Source organism: Hippocampus bargibanti, linkage group LG10 (assembly GCF_051943395.1).
Source record: "Hippocampus bargibanti isolate YZ-2025 linkage group LG10, ASM5194339v1, whole genome shotgun sequence".
Classification (NCBI taxonomy): Eukaryota; Metazoa; Chordata; class Actinopteri; order Syngnathiformes; family Syngnathidae; genus Hippocampus; species Hippocampus bargibanti.
The window spans coordinates 10,374,990-10,391,701 of record NC_142743.1 but is presented as its reverse complement, the minus strand read 5'-3'; the positions used below and the strand labels follow the sequence as shown (position 1 = coordinate 10,391,701).

Genomic DNA, 16,712 nt, shown 5'->3' with positions numbered 1-16,712 from the left:
AATTATTCCTATTCACCCTGATTTGGAATTAAAAAAATATTCGGGAATTGAAAATATGACAGAGCGCCATTCCCAAATTTGTTTGGGTTTTGTTTTTTCTTGTTTGGGTGCCGATAATGCGCTGGCCATGGTCTCTGGCAATTTTTCCCCCTTCTACCAGGGGAGCAGCATTCTCCTTTTTCCATGTTAGCGCTTTGTTCCAGCTTCAGTCGTTGGTAAAGCGCTAAATAAACCAATACTGTATGTATGTATTGCATTGTATTTTGGACAGCCGTCCTCATTTCAAGCTCATATAACTCCAGACCCATATAATTTAGGGTAGACCCAAATAATGTACGGTGTACTACAACTTTTATGCGGGAATTGTAATCATTTATAAGAGCAGCTATTAACCAAGGCTGAAAAGTATGCCTAGTGCACAGTTTGATTCCAGCTCTGGCCTTCCTGTGTGAAGTTTGCATGTAATCCTTGCGCCTGCGTGGGTTTTCCCGGGTACTGCGGTTTCCTCCCAGATTTCAAAAACATACATGACAGGGTAATTGATCACTCTAAACTGTCCCTAGATGTGAGTGTGAGCGCAGATGTTTGTTCGTCTTTCTATGCCCTATGATTGGCTGACAACCGGTTCCGGGTGCCCCCCCCCCCCCTACTGGTAATTCCCAAAGACAGCTGGGATCGACTCCAGCACTGCCCAGGACTCACCCGTGCGAGGATAGAGCGAATTGGAAAATGGATGCCTGGATAATAAATAAGCTTAAAGGACAACCGACAACACTGTTGTTTCCTAGCTAACATCAGAAAAACGATTTATAGCATCTAAAATACCCAAAACATGCAGGATGATATTTTTAGTCAAATGCAAAACACCAATAAAAATGACTTTAAGTGTCTAAAAACTACCTCAATTTGAAACCGGACGTGGCCAGTTTCAGAAGGTCCCTCCCCCTTGTTCGTGGTGTCACGCCAAGACACTCGAGAATCAAAACAATGTCTTCAGATTCGGAGAAAATGCTTTCTTGTTACTCATCCAGTTATGAATATGATTCAAATAGTTCTGAAGAGGAAAGCATACATGTTTGCAATCGATTAAAGAATTTATTTCGTGTCATTTTGAGGCATCTGGAGAGAAATGTAGCACCCACAAGATGGCGACAAAGCTCAGTGGAAAGGGGCTGATTTTTCTCCTTGGCATTTTTGTCAGCGAATATCAAATAGTTGTTCGGTGTAACACACAACGATTCGCCATCACGTTATTTATGTGATTTCCTTCTAATTTCACCATCAACACGGATCAACACAAAGTTTTCAGACTACACAAAGTACCACAAAATGCATTGAGGTGATGAAAGGACTGCGACAGTGTCACATCCTGATTGACAGACAGTATGTCCTTTCTCGGTCAGGGGTGTTCCTTCCATGACGTGACGTCAGGACTTGTCACCAACTCAAAAACAAGACTTCCGGAATATTCAGCGCGAGTCTTAAAACGTAAAATATAGCTATATACGGTGGAAACTTTGTAAAATACGCTCAGGAGAAGTCATATGAAGCGATTTTACAAATTATGGACACAACTTGTCCGGAGGCGTCGGTTGTCCATTTAACGGCTTGTGAAATGAGCGGCCATGTTAGGAGGGGCAACGTTCTCATTATAAATCTCAATGTCTTCCCCTGATTAAATGTAACTGTCGTGATTTTAGCACATGCAGTCGCTCATCTGTCAGGATTTGGGATGGTTCAAGCCCCACCACGGACAAAAGGTGAATACCGCAACCGTTGTCTGACAGCTGGCTACCATTGAGGTGCCCTTGAGCAAGAAGCCATCACCATGCCCTCAGCTCAAAAGGCGCCACAGTGTTTTATTTTCTCCTTGCATGCCTGCATGAGTCTGATGTGGTTCTTTTTGTGGTGTGCAGCACAAAATATACAGCAGAGTGGGTTGGGTTCAGTTTGTCCTTGAGAGATGATGAGTATAATAAATAAATGGAGCAAAGATTTTTGTGGTTGACATGCATGTGGTGTATTGCCAGAAAAAGACATATTGAGGCTCACTGAATTTTTCCGACGACAGTGCGGGGCTCTGAATGCATCCCCCACTCACCTTATTGTGTAGTTAAAAAATAAATTAAATTAAATAAGATGAAGTACAGCACAGACCGGTCACGCTGCCAAAGAAAAAGCTTCCTTCACACACAGAATTGTGGTTTTATGAGACCTTATCAGCTTATTTTCACGCAAGCTAACTGAAATGAAAGTACAAACTCCTCAGTCTTCCGCGGTGAAGATGGGGAGGAATATATAAATGTAAGGATCAAAGCAGACCAGAAAGTTGAGTCATATCACGTCTCCCTTTGTGAGCAACAGGTTTTACAGAAACAGTATAACTCTGTCGCCTTCTAGAGGCTAAAATAGCTTGCTGCGTCAGTCGAGTTTTAGCGTCGATTTAATAATAATAATAATAATAATAATAATAATAATAATAATAGTACATTTAATTTACATTTATCAGTCCAAAAAGGGTATTTTCTTAATAAGGAGACATACTTTACAGGTTGTATTTTGCATAACCTTTTGATAATAATTGTCTTGAGTGGGGGTGATTTGTGTTTTTTTTTTTATTTCACACGCAACACTGCGATGCAAATTTGGATGGGTGAAAAAAATGCTGCTGAATCATAAAGCCATTTATAGACAGTCGTTGTTATCCTACTTTAAATCCCTACTTTGGAACCAAACCATAATTTGAAAACCTGACCCAAGCAGACTTGCTAACCCTACTTTGAAACCTTAGCCCAAATTTCAAACCCTATTTTGAGAGTGTTAGTGTTGCGCTAGTCATTCTGGCAGCAGTCCTAGCGTTTTAACAGTAACCAAAATGGTATTTTTTGTCGCGATTGAAAATACTCACAATAGAAAAATGATTGTGAAAAATTGTAGAAAAAACAGAAAAATATCGTTACTCGCCGCTATGATTAAGTCATCCATCCACACTAACAAAATGACTTTATCATTTTCGGATTGTCTGCAGTAAACAGTGATCTGCATCATTTTGTATAAAACCATTCTTTATGAAGTGATTATTTAGTAACATGTTCCAGTTACGCCCTGACTGCTTTAAGCCATACAGTGATTTGTTGAGCTTACATAGCAAACGTTCTCCTGTTTGTGACCTGGTCTCAAAACCTTCAGGTTGCTCCACATATAATTCACAGTCTGCAGTCTTCACGTCCATTTGGTGTAGGGTAAGATCTTCCTGCACAGCCACCTGCATCAGTGCTCGAATGGAAGTCATGTTAGCTGTTGGCGAAAATGTCTCTCTGTCAATTCCTTCCACTTGACCAAATCCTTTTGCCACAAATCTGGCTTTACAAGTCTCAAATCCATCTTTCACCGTATACACCCAGCGACCTCCCACTGCCTGTCTGCCCTTCGGTCGCGGGGTCACAGTGAAAGTCTCATTTTCTGTGAGGGATTCCATCTCCTCTTCCATTGCAGTAGCCCACATTTTTGACTTTTCAGATTGCATGGCCTCTTTAAAGGTCCTAGGTACACCATAAGTTACTTTGTAGAAATAGTCAATATTTTCGGATTTGTCATCATCACTTAGTTTTACATATGTACCCCTTTAAATATTCTGGAGCCCTTTTTTGTCTTTTAGGAAACCTATCAATCAGTGAAATTTTCCCCAATCATGTCTTTGCATCACACACACATTTACACACTCAACAGTTAACCTACATTTAAAACTAACTTTGAAACCTCAGTCTAGTTTTGGATTGGATTGGATATGCCTTTATTAGTCTCACAGTGGAGAAATTTACATTTCACAGCAGCAAAGTGATGAAAGGAATGAAAGTAGAAAAACAAAATACATGAGCTGCTGGAAAGGCAGCCACTCTCGCGGCGCCGTCTTGAAGTCAAAGAACAAAACAAACTAAATAACAAATAAGATGACATCATAGAGACAATATGACAAACAAAGACACAGAGAGACATTCATTCTTCAGGACTTGCTGTACCCTCTTTGTGATGACATGAAGCAGTTCTATATGAAAGAGGAGAGGATCAAAGCGTCTTTCCACCAGTGGATCAGGGACATCATGGTGGAACGTGCACGTCGACTACAAGCTAAATGTTGAAAGCAAACACGCAGCTGTAGCATCCATTGACGAAAAGAGATTGTCTCACATCTCCTGTTCCACATAAATCTGCTTCAATTCCAAGCCGCAACAGTTCCACATACGCATCGGCGCTCTGCGCTGACGCTCCTTCCTTCTTATCGCGGGTTCCTCAAGCCATGCATCCATCCAGCCGCAGACTGTCCAACAGCACTGACCTTTCCGCTAAACAAAGCGGGGCTGTGAAGATGCTGCCCATTACAGGCGCAAAAAAAGCACAACGGCCCCTTTGGTGTCCAGCGATGGCAGTCGAATGGCACCGACATTCCTCCCATTCAAAAACAGTGCTGGCATATTCATGCAGCCGAAAAGGCGCAACCGCTCAGCAGTCTCCTCCTTGATGAATGTCGTGGTCAAAAATGCTGAAAAACAATCTGTATCCGTTCCACACGACGCACAACAACACAAAGTGACAAAAGAAAACACAAAACAAGACAAAAACAACCAAAAAAAGCAAGGCTCATGAGAGCACTTGCTGAGGCTGCCTACTCGGCGCCATCTTGGACTTTTTTTTTCAACCTCACTTTAAAACCCGAACCCTAAATTGAAACATTGTATTTGTGTCAGCGTTTCAAAGTACCGTATACTGTACGTAGGTATTAGGGTTTCAAATTTGGGTTTAACAATAGCATTATGTTTTTTAAAAGGGGCTTTTAATGGGCTTCTGTTCACTACTCTGACGATAAGCGCCCCTGCAAAAGAACGGCGTTTCGACCACGCCCGCTCGCGACTCCTTTATAAGACAACGTGACGTCATCGTGATCACGTGACGTGAATCGTTTCGTTGTCTGCGTCCCTTTGCTTGTGGTGCAATAAGAACAAGCGTCTCTTGGCCTACTTGGCTTCACAAGATCAGAAAATACGATGGAAGGGAGAAACTATGGCTCAAGTAAATACGATTCTATTGTCGTGACATAGCTCGCTGATAAAGCACCGCTAACTATGCCTTGCATTCGCTTTATGTATTTATTTTTAACCAACTGTTAGCCGCTAGCCTTACACATTGCAAATAATTGACATTTTGCTTTGCAGACCTTTTCATTTATTGATTGATTTAGAAATCAAAGTCTCTTTTTTGTCTGAAATAATACATCTAAGTTTTACTTTAATGCGTCAAAACGTTTGCTGGCATTCCAATAACAAAGCCGTCGTTTATTTCTTCGACATCAAACGCTAATGTTAAGCTAACTCATTGTTAGCATATGGGCTTGCGTGTGGCTGTTAGTACGTTACCAGGTTGACGATTTCCACGTTTCGTTCCATGAATTACACTCTTGGTGTAACACTAAAGAAACATCTTAGTTCGGTGTGAAAATGCTTGTTTCAACCACGTAACATTTATGGACGCAGTGATAAGTATCACCGCTCGTTTGAGAAAAAAAATAAAGTATCCAAATACTGTTGTTTATCATAATATTAAAAAACAACCCCGTTGCTATTTTGATCCTTTGTCTTTCAGCCCAATTTATACTAATCTTATATTTTATAGGTTTTTCCAATTGGGGTGGCGGAGGGTCTGGCAACAGAGGTAAGCGATGTGGTTTAAGTCAAGCCGGCGGGGTAATCTTTCACGCAAGAAGGCATTAATTCAATATATTTGCTTATTGACTCAACTATAGAGATAGCTTGGCGGGGTACATGCATACCTTTTTTTAACAGCAATTGTGAAAGCGCATCAGTGGACTGTCTGTAGGATGGTTCACATTTTTAAAGAGATAAAAGGAAATCAAAAAGTCATTGCTGATTTTTAAAAATGTTTTTTATTCTTTTTTTTTTTTTTTTTTTTGATTAGTACAGAATTTTCTGCACTATAAGGCGCACCTAAGATAAAATATTTTTGTTTTCAAAAGCTGACCATGCGCCTCATAATCCGGTGCACTTTATGTATCATTGAAGGTGACCCTTATAATGCGGTGCACCTTATGTATGGAAAAGGTTTTTAAATATGTCATTCGTTGACAGAAAATACGGTACCTAAACATGAAATAATCATCAAAAGGCATGTAGACCTCATTTCATAGATTATGCCTACGTAATGAAAAACAAAAACCCTCCAACGCTTGATGAAATTTCCTACTTCTCATAAATATCCTGCTCATTCGATTGGTGTTTTGATACTTTACTTTCAATGGGCAACCATCTAGTGCAAGTAGTGTGATATTGTTTATTAAGTAATAATTTCAATTGTAGTGTTGCCTATATAATACTGTAACCTCTATTAGGTTCTGGAAACTTTGATCTATTTGGTGGGAATTATAAGAATTCCATGTCAGGCTTCGGAGACGGCAACTCCAAAAGAGGTCTCTCTGGGTCATCCATGCTCCAGCAAAAGATAACTCATGCAGACGAAGTTATTGCCAAGATTAACCAACGCTTGGACATGCTCAGTCAGCTGGAAGGGGGCATGAAAAACCGAGGCGACAGGTAAGTCGTTTTGTATTTATTGTTATGTCACAGTTGTCGTCACGCGCGTTTGTCCTGTTGGGTCATGTGATGGTGGTGAAAAGATCATGTCTCTCCTTGGCTTAGTCTTTGATGTTTTTTGTGTTGACATGAGCTTTTGTTTTTACATTATTGTGAAAGGGATAAAAAGCTGTTTTGGAGCGCTACTAGGGACAGATTAGATTGCACTTCCCTTGCCATCCATTTGCTTTTTTTGTTGTTGCTGGTATCGGGATACTTGTTTATTCATTCTCCACGCCTTGAATGTTGTCTTCTTCGCTGTCTTTATTTTATTCACCAGTGCTGCTTTTTCCCCCTCATTCATGTGACCTTAACCCTGCGCTCTGGTTTTCGGGTTCACACACAAGATGAGTTTTTCAAGCGAGCAGTTTGACAATAGCCAATTTGCTCAAGGTTGTCTGCTATTCCGAGAATTGAGAAGAAAAGACATGAAAGCTTGTTTTTGTCTTTATTTTTCTCAAACGCCATTGGCGATGTTGGTGTGCTGATTCTTGAAAGAGGAAGTAAATTTGAGTCTCCCTCCCCCCTTCTGTTGGCAAAACTGACTAAAAATGGAGTCTGATTTCTCATGTTTTCTGTCAGATATTGCAAGCGGACTTTAGTTATTTGGCGGATGTCCGTCTTGTGATCTGACAAGAAAAATGGCGACTCCGCGGAGATGCTAAAGTTTCTGGCGGAGCAATCATAGCCTGCCAGCCCCCCCAGTTGCCCCCTTCTTGCCTTGCTCTCTGCTCTTCTCTATCAACCCCTCTCCCTCCGTCCCGCAGGTTCAGCCAGTTCGATTCTTTCGACTCGCTCTCCTCCTCCTCCCGAGATCTCTTCAGATCCGGTGGCGGTAGCTACAGCTGCGATGATGGCCGTGGCGACAACATGCTGTTGGGCCAGCGAGGAGGCTCGGGCTTTGGGGGGGCCATGGGACAAGGAGGGAGAGGCGGCTTCAACAGCCTCTCCTCTTCCTATGGAGTCGCTAAAATGCGACAGAATATGAGGGAGTCCTTCACCAGCAGCTCTGGTGGGGGAGATTGGGCCGGAGCGGGCCGTCATTCCCCCAGAAGGGGTGCAGGCGCCGGGGGCAGAGGATTTGGCGGAGGCTTTGGGGGCTACAGGTCAGACCCCATGCCCTTTGCCGGAGGCAGCCGGGGTGGCGGTCCCTCGGTGGGCGGTCGAGGCAAGCTCCCGTCCCTCCTGTCCAACCGCATGTACTCGGAGGGCGACGGTTTCCACCAGGGTCCCTTCCAAGGGCCCCACGACTTTCCCGGGAGGCATTTCGGAGGGGGCCCGAGGGCCGGCCGCCACCGCAAGAGACCCCTCAACAAAGTAAGTACCTCCTGCCAAATGAGGAAGACCTGCTCAGATCCGGGCCCAGAAGCCCGTTCTGATTGCCACCTTTTCTCGACCGTAGACCAACTGGCGAGCCGGTCTTTTCACACCTGCGCCCGCTCTGTTGGTATTTAGCCACATTGAATCAAATCAGTTGCCCACCGCATTGCGCAATGCTGTTTATCAGCTCTACTCAACATAACCTCAAGCTTTTTTGTGGATCTGAATCCCTCTTTTATAAGTTACCAACAATTTAGGGGGGTTTCTCGCTGTGAGCGGCTAATTTCATGGTTCGGTGTGTTGAGATACATCACACTGCCTATTTGGGGCCTTGTCTGCAGACGAGGAGAGGTGTATGCATGCCAAAAGGCATTTTTTCCTTTGTCACTAGTTGAAAGTTTAGCACAGGAATATTTCATGTAAAAATAGCAGAAACCTTTCTCAAGTCTTATTTTGGGTGAACCTCAGCAGTTGAGACCAATGAATGATGTCCAGAAGAAGAGAAAACAGATGGCCACACCCGCGGATGAGCCAGAGACTAAAATGAACAAGACCAAAGACGCTGGCGCTTCTGAGGGTACGTTGCAGACAACGCGACAAACTATAGCGATTGCATTTTCAACTAATCTACTCGCTTGAACCTTTTTGTCCCTTGCAGCGAAAGAACAGAAAAATGGCGACAACAGCGAGGCGACGACTGCGGTTGCGGTGAGTATTGCAACACAAGAGAAACACTTGAGTGGAATCGTGTCGTCCTGTCGTTGCGCACAATGACTCCATCCATAACCCGAATTAGTTCGGGTTGCGGTTTTTCTTTCGGGGGTGGCGATAAAGTGCTGGTCAGATGCGATGAATGGGGTAAAGTTGATTTGGGGTATAAGTGCAGATTTGCTAATGGATTCAATTCAATTGGTAATTGAAGGTCCCTCTGTAAATAATAATAATTTAGGAATTAACTTTTTTTCTGATCAAAGAAGATAGTCTCACGTTTCTAAAACCGAATTGAATCTATGTAGTCCTAAAAGTCAATATTATGTGGGTCCTGCAATTAGAGTGAAAAATGACAAAAACCATGGGCACTGGAGTGGACACATTTTTTGCACATTGTCTTGAGTTATTTTTTGTTTTTTTTTCTCATCCGTAGGAGAGGACTGATGGAAGTTCAGGTGAGCACACAGACTTTTTATTCATCGTGGGCGTTAGCGATGTTGAACGTTGCCTATTAGGTCATCACAATGTCACACTTGATTATAACATTCAGGTTCATATGCCAAAGGTATTGACAGTCAAACCTCAGATTTCGAATGTCTCGGTTCTCAACAAATTTGTTTTTTGACCAAAAATTTCGAGGGTTTTATGCCTTGCTTTACAACCGAAAAATACTGAGTGTACTTGAATGCACCACTCGACTCCCCTCCGCTTCCTTACAAGTCACTTCCGTGTGTCACGTCTCATTGTGACCTACGCATTATCCTCGTGTAGCGTTCCGTTGTGAGCAGGCGTGTTTGTCTTGTTCAATCACGATAGAAAAAATAAAGAAGCAGACATTGATTACATCGATTGTAATGGGAAATGTTTTGGATTTTTACCTAATCGGTTTTCGAACAGGTTTCTGGAGCGGCTTATAGTTGAAAACCGAGGTTTGACTATTTGTTTTCCAAAAGATTACTTTAGTCGCTGTTAATCTCGACAAAACACTGCCCCCCTCCCCCCTCAAAAAAAATCAATGCACCCACATTTGTATGGGTGCAACAAAATGCTTAAAAAAGACTCAGAATCAGAATCATCTTTATTGCCAAGTATGTAGAACACACAAGGAATTTGTTTCCGGTAGAACACGCTGCACTAGTATCGTCGTCAAAAAAACTGCTAAGTGGCACTATGCAGTTCCATTTTGGCTACTGTTGAAGAGTTCAAAGAGTTAATGGCTTGGGGGAAGAAGCTGTTTAAATGTCTGCTGGATTTGGTGCGCATGGATCGGTAGCGCCTGCCTGAGGGGAGTAGCTGGAAAAGGTGGTGGGCAGGGTGCGGAGGGTCCAGTAGGATTTTCCGCGCCCTTGTTCGGATTCTTGCAGTGTGCAAGTCCTCGAGAGTGGGTAGGGCGGTGCCAATGATTTTTTTCCGCCGTCCTAACTGTCCGTTGAAGTCGGATTTTGTCCATTTTTGTGGCGGCCCCGAACCAAACGGTGTGGAAGAACACAGGATGGATTCGATGACAGCCGTGTAGAAATGTTGCAGCACCTCCTGTGGCAGGCCATGCTTCTTTAGCAGCCTCAGGAAGTACATTCTCTGTTGGGCCTTTTTCAGAATAGAGTTGGTGTTGACCTCCCACTTCATGTCCTGGGAGACTGTGATTCCCAGAAACTTGAAGGTCAAAAGTAAAAAAAAAAACAAAAAAAAACAAAAGTCGCAACAGTCGCCGCTACTGGATGGTTTTGTTTCTTCCTCCTATTTAGAAAATGCTTCAGTTCTGTAGCCTGCACGTGTTCCCTAAAAATCTATCTGGAAAAATGACACTCATGTCACTCTAATCTCTTTTTTTCCTCAAAATAAAATATTTGTAACTATAATTTGAGTGATTATAAATATAGTGTAGTGTTTATTTTGATTTTGAGGGCGGAGTTACATACTGCAATAACTGCCTCACTGTCGTGTGTTTGACAGCAATTTTTAAAAAGCGGAAATTAAAACAAATTGTTCTGGCGAGTCAATTTATATCCATTGCTGGCACCGACAAGACTATACCCACCCCCAAAAAATTGTGCCATCGATTGCCTGAGTGACTTTCAACAAATAAGCTCCGCTCCCGTTTACCTCTCAGGTGCAGCGGAACAGGACGATGGCGGCGAGAAGGCAACCCCTCAGGAAAAACAACCTTCTCCCCAATCTCCGGGCAAATCTGCAAAAAAGAAAAAGAAGAGGGGCTTACACAATAGGTGAGCAGGCAAATTAAAATAACTCAACTCCAGCCACTCTCGACGTACATATCATTCACTGCCATTCCCGAATTTATTTGGGAATTGAAAATATGAAGTAGCGCGCCAATGACATTACCAAAACCAATTGTCACCTAATATAGTGATACCTCAGCTTACAAACTTAATTGGTTCCCAGGAAGTGTGTGTAAGGCAAAAAGTGCCTTCCAAGCATTCATTTCCCATAGGAAACCATTAAAAATGAGAATAGTCCGTTTCCGAGTCCCCATAAAACATAATTTTCTACTAAATAAGCCTTTAAACTACACACAATATACCTTATTTTATGTATAATAAATGTGCTATTGTATTGTAATTAAAGAAATAAAATGTACTATAGATTAAAGTCGTTCCATTTACCTTTGTGATGGTTATTGATGTAGTTGCCTCTTGATGATATCCTCACTCACACTGTCCAGTGCTAGCTGTTTTTCATTAATACAAATCAACAGAAGTTTTTCAATCTCTTCTATTGCCCGAGAGCGTTGCTTAGACAACACAGAAACACCCTTAGCCACACGTAGCAATGGTCGACTTAGCATACTGGGACGCTAAGCCACACAATCTATTAGTAGCTATCTATTAGCTATATAGCTATCCGGCTGTCTATCTATTAGCTACCTAGCTAGCTATCTATTAGCTATCTTGCTGGTTGGCTAGCTATCTATTGGCTATCTGGCTATCTAGCTAGCTATCTATTGGCTATCTATTAGCTAGTTAGCTAGCTTTCTATCTATTTGAGTCACTCATTTGAATGAATGCTGGCGCGTGCCACCGCCACTGCTTACCTGCAGGAAAACCTATCCTATGACTGTAAAGTGCCCTTGAGAGTTTTGAAAGGCGCCTAGAAATGAAATTTATTATTATTATAATCAAAGAAAGTGAATGTGGAAAAGTAGCCCGGCAGCTGGCGCTGTTCGGCTGTGTGGCTTGGTGTTCTTCCGCCGAAAACTAGTCCGCCAGCCATTGTGGCGCTCCATGTGTTTCCCGAAAACTAGTTCGTATGCCAAAATTATATTCTTGCGAATTAAATGTTCGTAAGGTGAAAAGTTCCTTAGCTAAAGCGTTTCAAAGCCGAGGTATCACTGTATTTTTAATAAGCTAAAATAACCTAGGTGAGCATTTAAAAAAAATAAACATTTTTTTTAAATAAGATGTCTGATTTTGCAATTTGTTAATGTGACAAAAAATAAATATATTGTCTTTGAACTCATTTACTGCCATTCAAGATTTTATTCGGGAATTGAAAATATTTTATAGACCGCCATTCCATAAATTAGTTAGTTTTTTTTTCATGCGTGTTTGCCGATCAAGCGCTGGCCAGATCTCTGGCAATGCTTTTCCCTTCCACAAGGGGGCAACATTTCCCTTTTTTCCATATTAACACTTCGATCCATATTCAGCTGTTGTTAAAGACTGATAATCAGAATCAGAAAACCTTTATTCGTCCCACAATAGTGAAATTTGCATACATGTAAAAATGTATATGTATGTATTGCATTGTATTTTGGACAGTCGCCCTCATTTGAAGCTCATAACTCCAAACAACATAATTAAGGAATTAACTTTTTTTTTCTGATGAATGAAGATAGTCTGCGGTTTCTTACGCTTAATTGAATTTTTATGTAGTCCTAAAACTCAATATTCTGTGGATCCTGGAATTAGAGTGCCAATGACAAAAACCCTGGCACTGGAGTGGACACAGTTTTGCACATCATTTGGAAGTGACTGAGTTAAAACGCCAACTTATCCCCCCCCCTTCCTTTCCAGGGTGATGTTTGCGTGCTCTGTGTGCAAATTCAAATCATTCTACCAGGATGATGTCGAGCGACATCTGCAGAGTCGCTTCCACAAAGACCACTTCAAGTTCCTCTCGGGTCAACTCTCCAAGCCAACCACAGACTTCCTCGAGGTGATTAGCAGTCGTGGATTTGAAACGACAAGAAATTATTTAGGGGCGTCGCGGTTGCATGTGCCTGCTCAAAAATGTCAAATATGTCAACATTTATTCAGATCTAAACATTTGTACAATCCCAGGAGTACTTCCTGAATAAGTTCAAGAGAATGGACCAAATCATCAACCAGATGGAACACCACACCGCTGTCCTGTGCCAGATGTACAGGAATCAAGACCTCACAAAGGGTAAGCGAGCGACTCCGGCCGGAGGGCCTGATGATCTGGCCGGAAAGACGAAAAGTCAAAACCATTGCCGGTGTTTTGCAGATCTTGGCATGGAGCACTTCATGAAGAAAGTGGAAGCTGCGCACTGCAGCGCGTGTGACATTTTCATGCCCATGGAGCATAACATGATTCGTCAACACATCAAATGCCCCGACCATTATTATAATCGCATGGTATGTCAGAATCAGAAAACCTTTATTCGTCCCACAATGGGGAAATTTGCAGTCCACAGCAGCAACACACACACACACACATTTGTTTTTCTTTTTAGCAAAGGGTCGATCCTCTTTGTTTAAAATTAAAAAAGTGCTTTTGAAATACACATGCATCTGGGTCGCGCCATTGACACATTTTAATAGCCACTGGTGCAACATTGTAACTCCACTGCTCCAGCACAGGCCCGAGTTTATTACGATTAGCACATATTGCCCTATAATGTCCGCCACATATGACATATTTCTGTTACAATAGCTAAAAAAATGAGTTAAACAGCAATTAGAACTGTTCGTTTTGATTCAGAAGTTAATTTAGTTAAAACGACAACTGAAAACTGTTCGTTTTCATTCAGAACTTTTATCTTTCGTTGTCTCGCCTTAATGATATCTAGCCATAATCGCCTTGGATTTGTTTTGGTGTGTTCCAAAGTCGTGGTAGAGGATATTTCGGGCTTTTCCGTGATCTGCCGAAAGAGAATCGAATATTAATTTACCCATGGTGCATTGCAGTATTTATATCGAACATGGTGGATGGTTGCAATATGGAGCGTTGGAACATGAGTAAAGTTCTAAAAGACATTAAAAACAGGCAGCAAATAAACAATTATTGTTTTTACGAAACGACCAAATAAGTCTGCAAAGGGTAGTGACAATTCGTTGCCGCAAACTGCTGTTAATAATTCAAATTTAGTGGCTGATGGGAATGATGTCAGAGCATTGGAAATCTTCAAAGTAAATAAAATTTGTTTAAAGGACAACCGACACCATTTTTTGTTTCCTAACTGACATCAGAAAAACGTTTTATAGCATCTAAAATACCCAAAACATGCAGGCTAATATTTTTAGTCAAATGTAAAACACCAATAAAAATGACTTAAAGTGTCCCAAAAGTACTTCAGAATGCCCCTGGAAATAGCGAGTTTCATAAGGTCCCGCCCCATTGTTCGTGATGTCACGCCAGGACGTCTTGCCCTGCTCTAAAATCTAAACAATGGCTTCAGATTCGGACAAGAGGCTTTCTTGTTACTCATCCAGTTATGAATATTATTAAAATAGTTCTGAACAGGAAAGCATAAATGTTTGAAATCGAATTAAAAAAGTCCTTCCCGTATCATTTTGAGGCGTCTGGACTCCAATGTATCAGAATCATCTTTATTGCCAAGTATGTAGAACACATAAGGAATTTGTTTCCGGTAGAACACGCTGCACTAGTATCGTCATCAAAAAAACTGCTAAGTTGCACTATACAGTTCCATTTTGGCTACTGTTGAAAGAGTTCAAAGAGTTAATGGCTTGGGGGAAGAAGCTGTTTAAATGTAGCTCCCCGAAAATGTGCAAGATGGCGCTCAAGCTGTGTTGGAAATGGGCTGATTTGTCTGCTGGGAATTTGGGTCAACTAGTATCAAATAGTAGTCTTGGTGCAACACACAACGATTCACCATTGCGTTATTTGTGGTTTCCTTCTAATTTCGCCATCAACACGAAGTTTTGAGACCAAACAAAGTACCCAATATGCATTGTGTGTCGCTTTCTCGGTCAGGGACGTTCCAGACGTGACATCACGTCAAGCATCGTCATCAACTCGAACTTCCTGAATATTCAGCGCGAGTCTTAAAACATAAACTATAGCTATATGCTGTGGAATCTTTGTAAAATACGCTCAGTAGAAGTCATTTGAAGTGATTTTACAAATTATGGACACAACTTGTCTGGAGAAATATTGCGCTAAATCTGTTCTCTCTGTCGTCTCTGTAATACAGTAGAATATCAAAATAGCACAGGATTAGTAGTAAAAGGTAGTAACTAAAGAAAATTAAAAAAAATGCCCGAATAAATTCTTTGACTTGAATTAAAATTGTTGATAGAAAAATAGATTTTACTCAAATGTTTTTTTCATTTGCAATTTAGAAATATCATGCTCCAATGAATGCATTTTGGTTTATTTCAACCAGTTTAGTATACTTCGTTAATCTAGTTAAATTGGGCCCCATCCGTTTTAGAAGTTGGCCACCTTTTCAGACATAAAGCGGCCAACTGGCCACCTTTTTTACGTTTCCCAAATGCATCCCTACTCATTGACGGATTTCCATTTGTGTGATTCAAGGAATTGTTGGAGCAGTCAAAGAAATCCAGCCTGGTGGTTGCACGCAGCATCCTCAACCATAAAGTCATTGGAAAGATGCTGGAGGGCTATCTCAAGGTACGTGAACGACAGGGAAGTCATTTGACGGGGACAAACTAACAATGATTGCACATGAATGCTCAAAAAGGAACGCTTTGAATGCTTTGGCCTGTGATGGTGATCATGGTGATTAAAGATCGATTTAAGAAAAAAAAGGCAGGGGTTATGGAAATCAGTTATTGTATTTGCGATGTTGGAACGGATCAATTTGTTGCTTTTTTTCCAGGGAGAAAATCCATTTGCGGGTAACACCCAGGGTCAGGAGGCATCCGATCCCATGGTGGTGGAAGCAACAGAGGCTCAGAAGGAAGACGCCGCTGCCAAGGAAGGCACCGAAGTCGTCGAGGTGACCGCGCAAGAGGTGGAAGCAGCCAAGGAAGTAAAGATGACAGAAGAGGAGGGAGAGAAGGAGGCATTGATGGAGGGCGCCGATGAGCCGGAGCTTCTGGAGCACCAGGAGGGCAAAGAATTTGAACTGGGCGATGATGAAGATGACGAAGAGGGATACGTGGTCCACGATGAAATTGACGAAGAGGAGGGAGCAGAGGTGGCCGCCGCCATTGACGACGATGAGCCAAAACAATGAACTTTTGGTGAATGCAACAGACACATGGCAAAACAAAATATGTAAACCTTCCAGTTTTCACTTTTTTTCCACCTAAATATTCATGTTTATACTTTGTGTAATAGTCAGAAAATGGATTTGGAACATGGCAGTTTGATACCACCAACCATCCTGAAACGTGTTTATTGCTTTTTAATATTTGGTGTGGCTTTTTGTTCAAGTTATTGTTCATTGACATGACTTCTGTTGAATTGTTTCAAGACACATATATTATTTTGTCAGCCTACAAATTGCTTTCTGCCCATTCTGAATATTACCCCCCCTCCCCCACATCCAACTTGAGTGGTGGATATTTTGTTCCACTTTAAAGCAGTTGTGAATTCAACAATTGCCATGTTGCTTCGCTATTAATGTAAGTTCTATAGTGTCTTGAATAAACTTGACTCAACAACCCGTTTGTTCTTGGATGGTTTTTTTAACTAGCTCCGTCAGCATAATCATCAAATGATATCGCACCTCAAGTTATCCAGAATTACCACGTCAAGTTACAATGCAAGATGTGTAATTTCCTGATTTCAAAAATTTCTTTGATACTGATGTTTTATCGTGATGTAGTTTATATTGCTTGTCAA

At 41.7% G+C, this 16,712-nt stretch overlaps 1 protein-coding gene across 2 annotated transcripts; it reads left to right on the top strand.

The window, feature by feature from the left end:
* The first annotated feature begins 4,948 nt into the window (after positions 1 to 4,948).
* akap8l (A-kinase anchoring protein 8 like) lies at positions 4,949 to 16,533 on the top strand. 2 transcript variants are annotated; one of them, XM_089006561.1, is made up of 13 exons: positions 4,949 to 5,067; positions 5,668 to 5,706; positions 6,401 to 6,602; positions 7,409 to 7,958; positions 8,433 to 8,538; positions 8,620 to 8,669; positions 9,106 to 9,127; positions 10,783 to 10,897; positions 12,707 to 12,848; positions 12,974 to 13,079; positions 13,161 to 13,291; positions 15,438 to 15,533; positions 15,742 to 16,533. In XM_089006561.1, exons 1-13 carry the CDS (start codon positions 5,043 to 5,045, stop codon positions 16,099 to 16,101), a joined length of 1,944 nt encoding a protein of 647 aa, XP_088862687.1. In that variant the 5' UTR covers positions 4,949 to 5,042; the 3' UTR covers positions 16,102 to 16,533. The 2 variants fall into 2 exon arrangements, with proteins under 2 accessions (XP_088862687.1, XP_088862686.1); XM_089006560.1 differs by having other exon boundaries at positions 8,430 to 8,538.
* The last annotated feature ends 179 nt before the right edge of the window (positions 16,534 to 16,712 follow it).

Excerpts from the sequence above, each read along its gene's own strand:
- akap8l (XM_089006560.1), top strand. The coding sequence starts at position 5,043 with ATGGAAGGGAGAAACTATGGCTCAA. Across the intron at positions 5,068-5,667 it reads AGGGAGAAACTATGGCTCAA|GTTTTTCCAATTGGGGTGGC; the intron begins GTAAATACGATT and ends TATATTTTATAG. Across the intron at positions 8,670-9,105 it reads AGGCGACGACTGCGGTTGCG|GAGAGGACTGATGGAAGTTC; the intron begins GTGAGTATTGCA and ends TCTCATCCGTAG.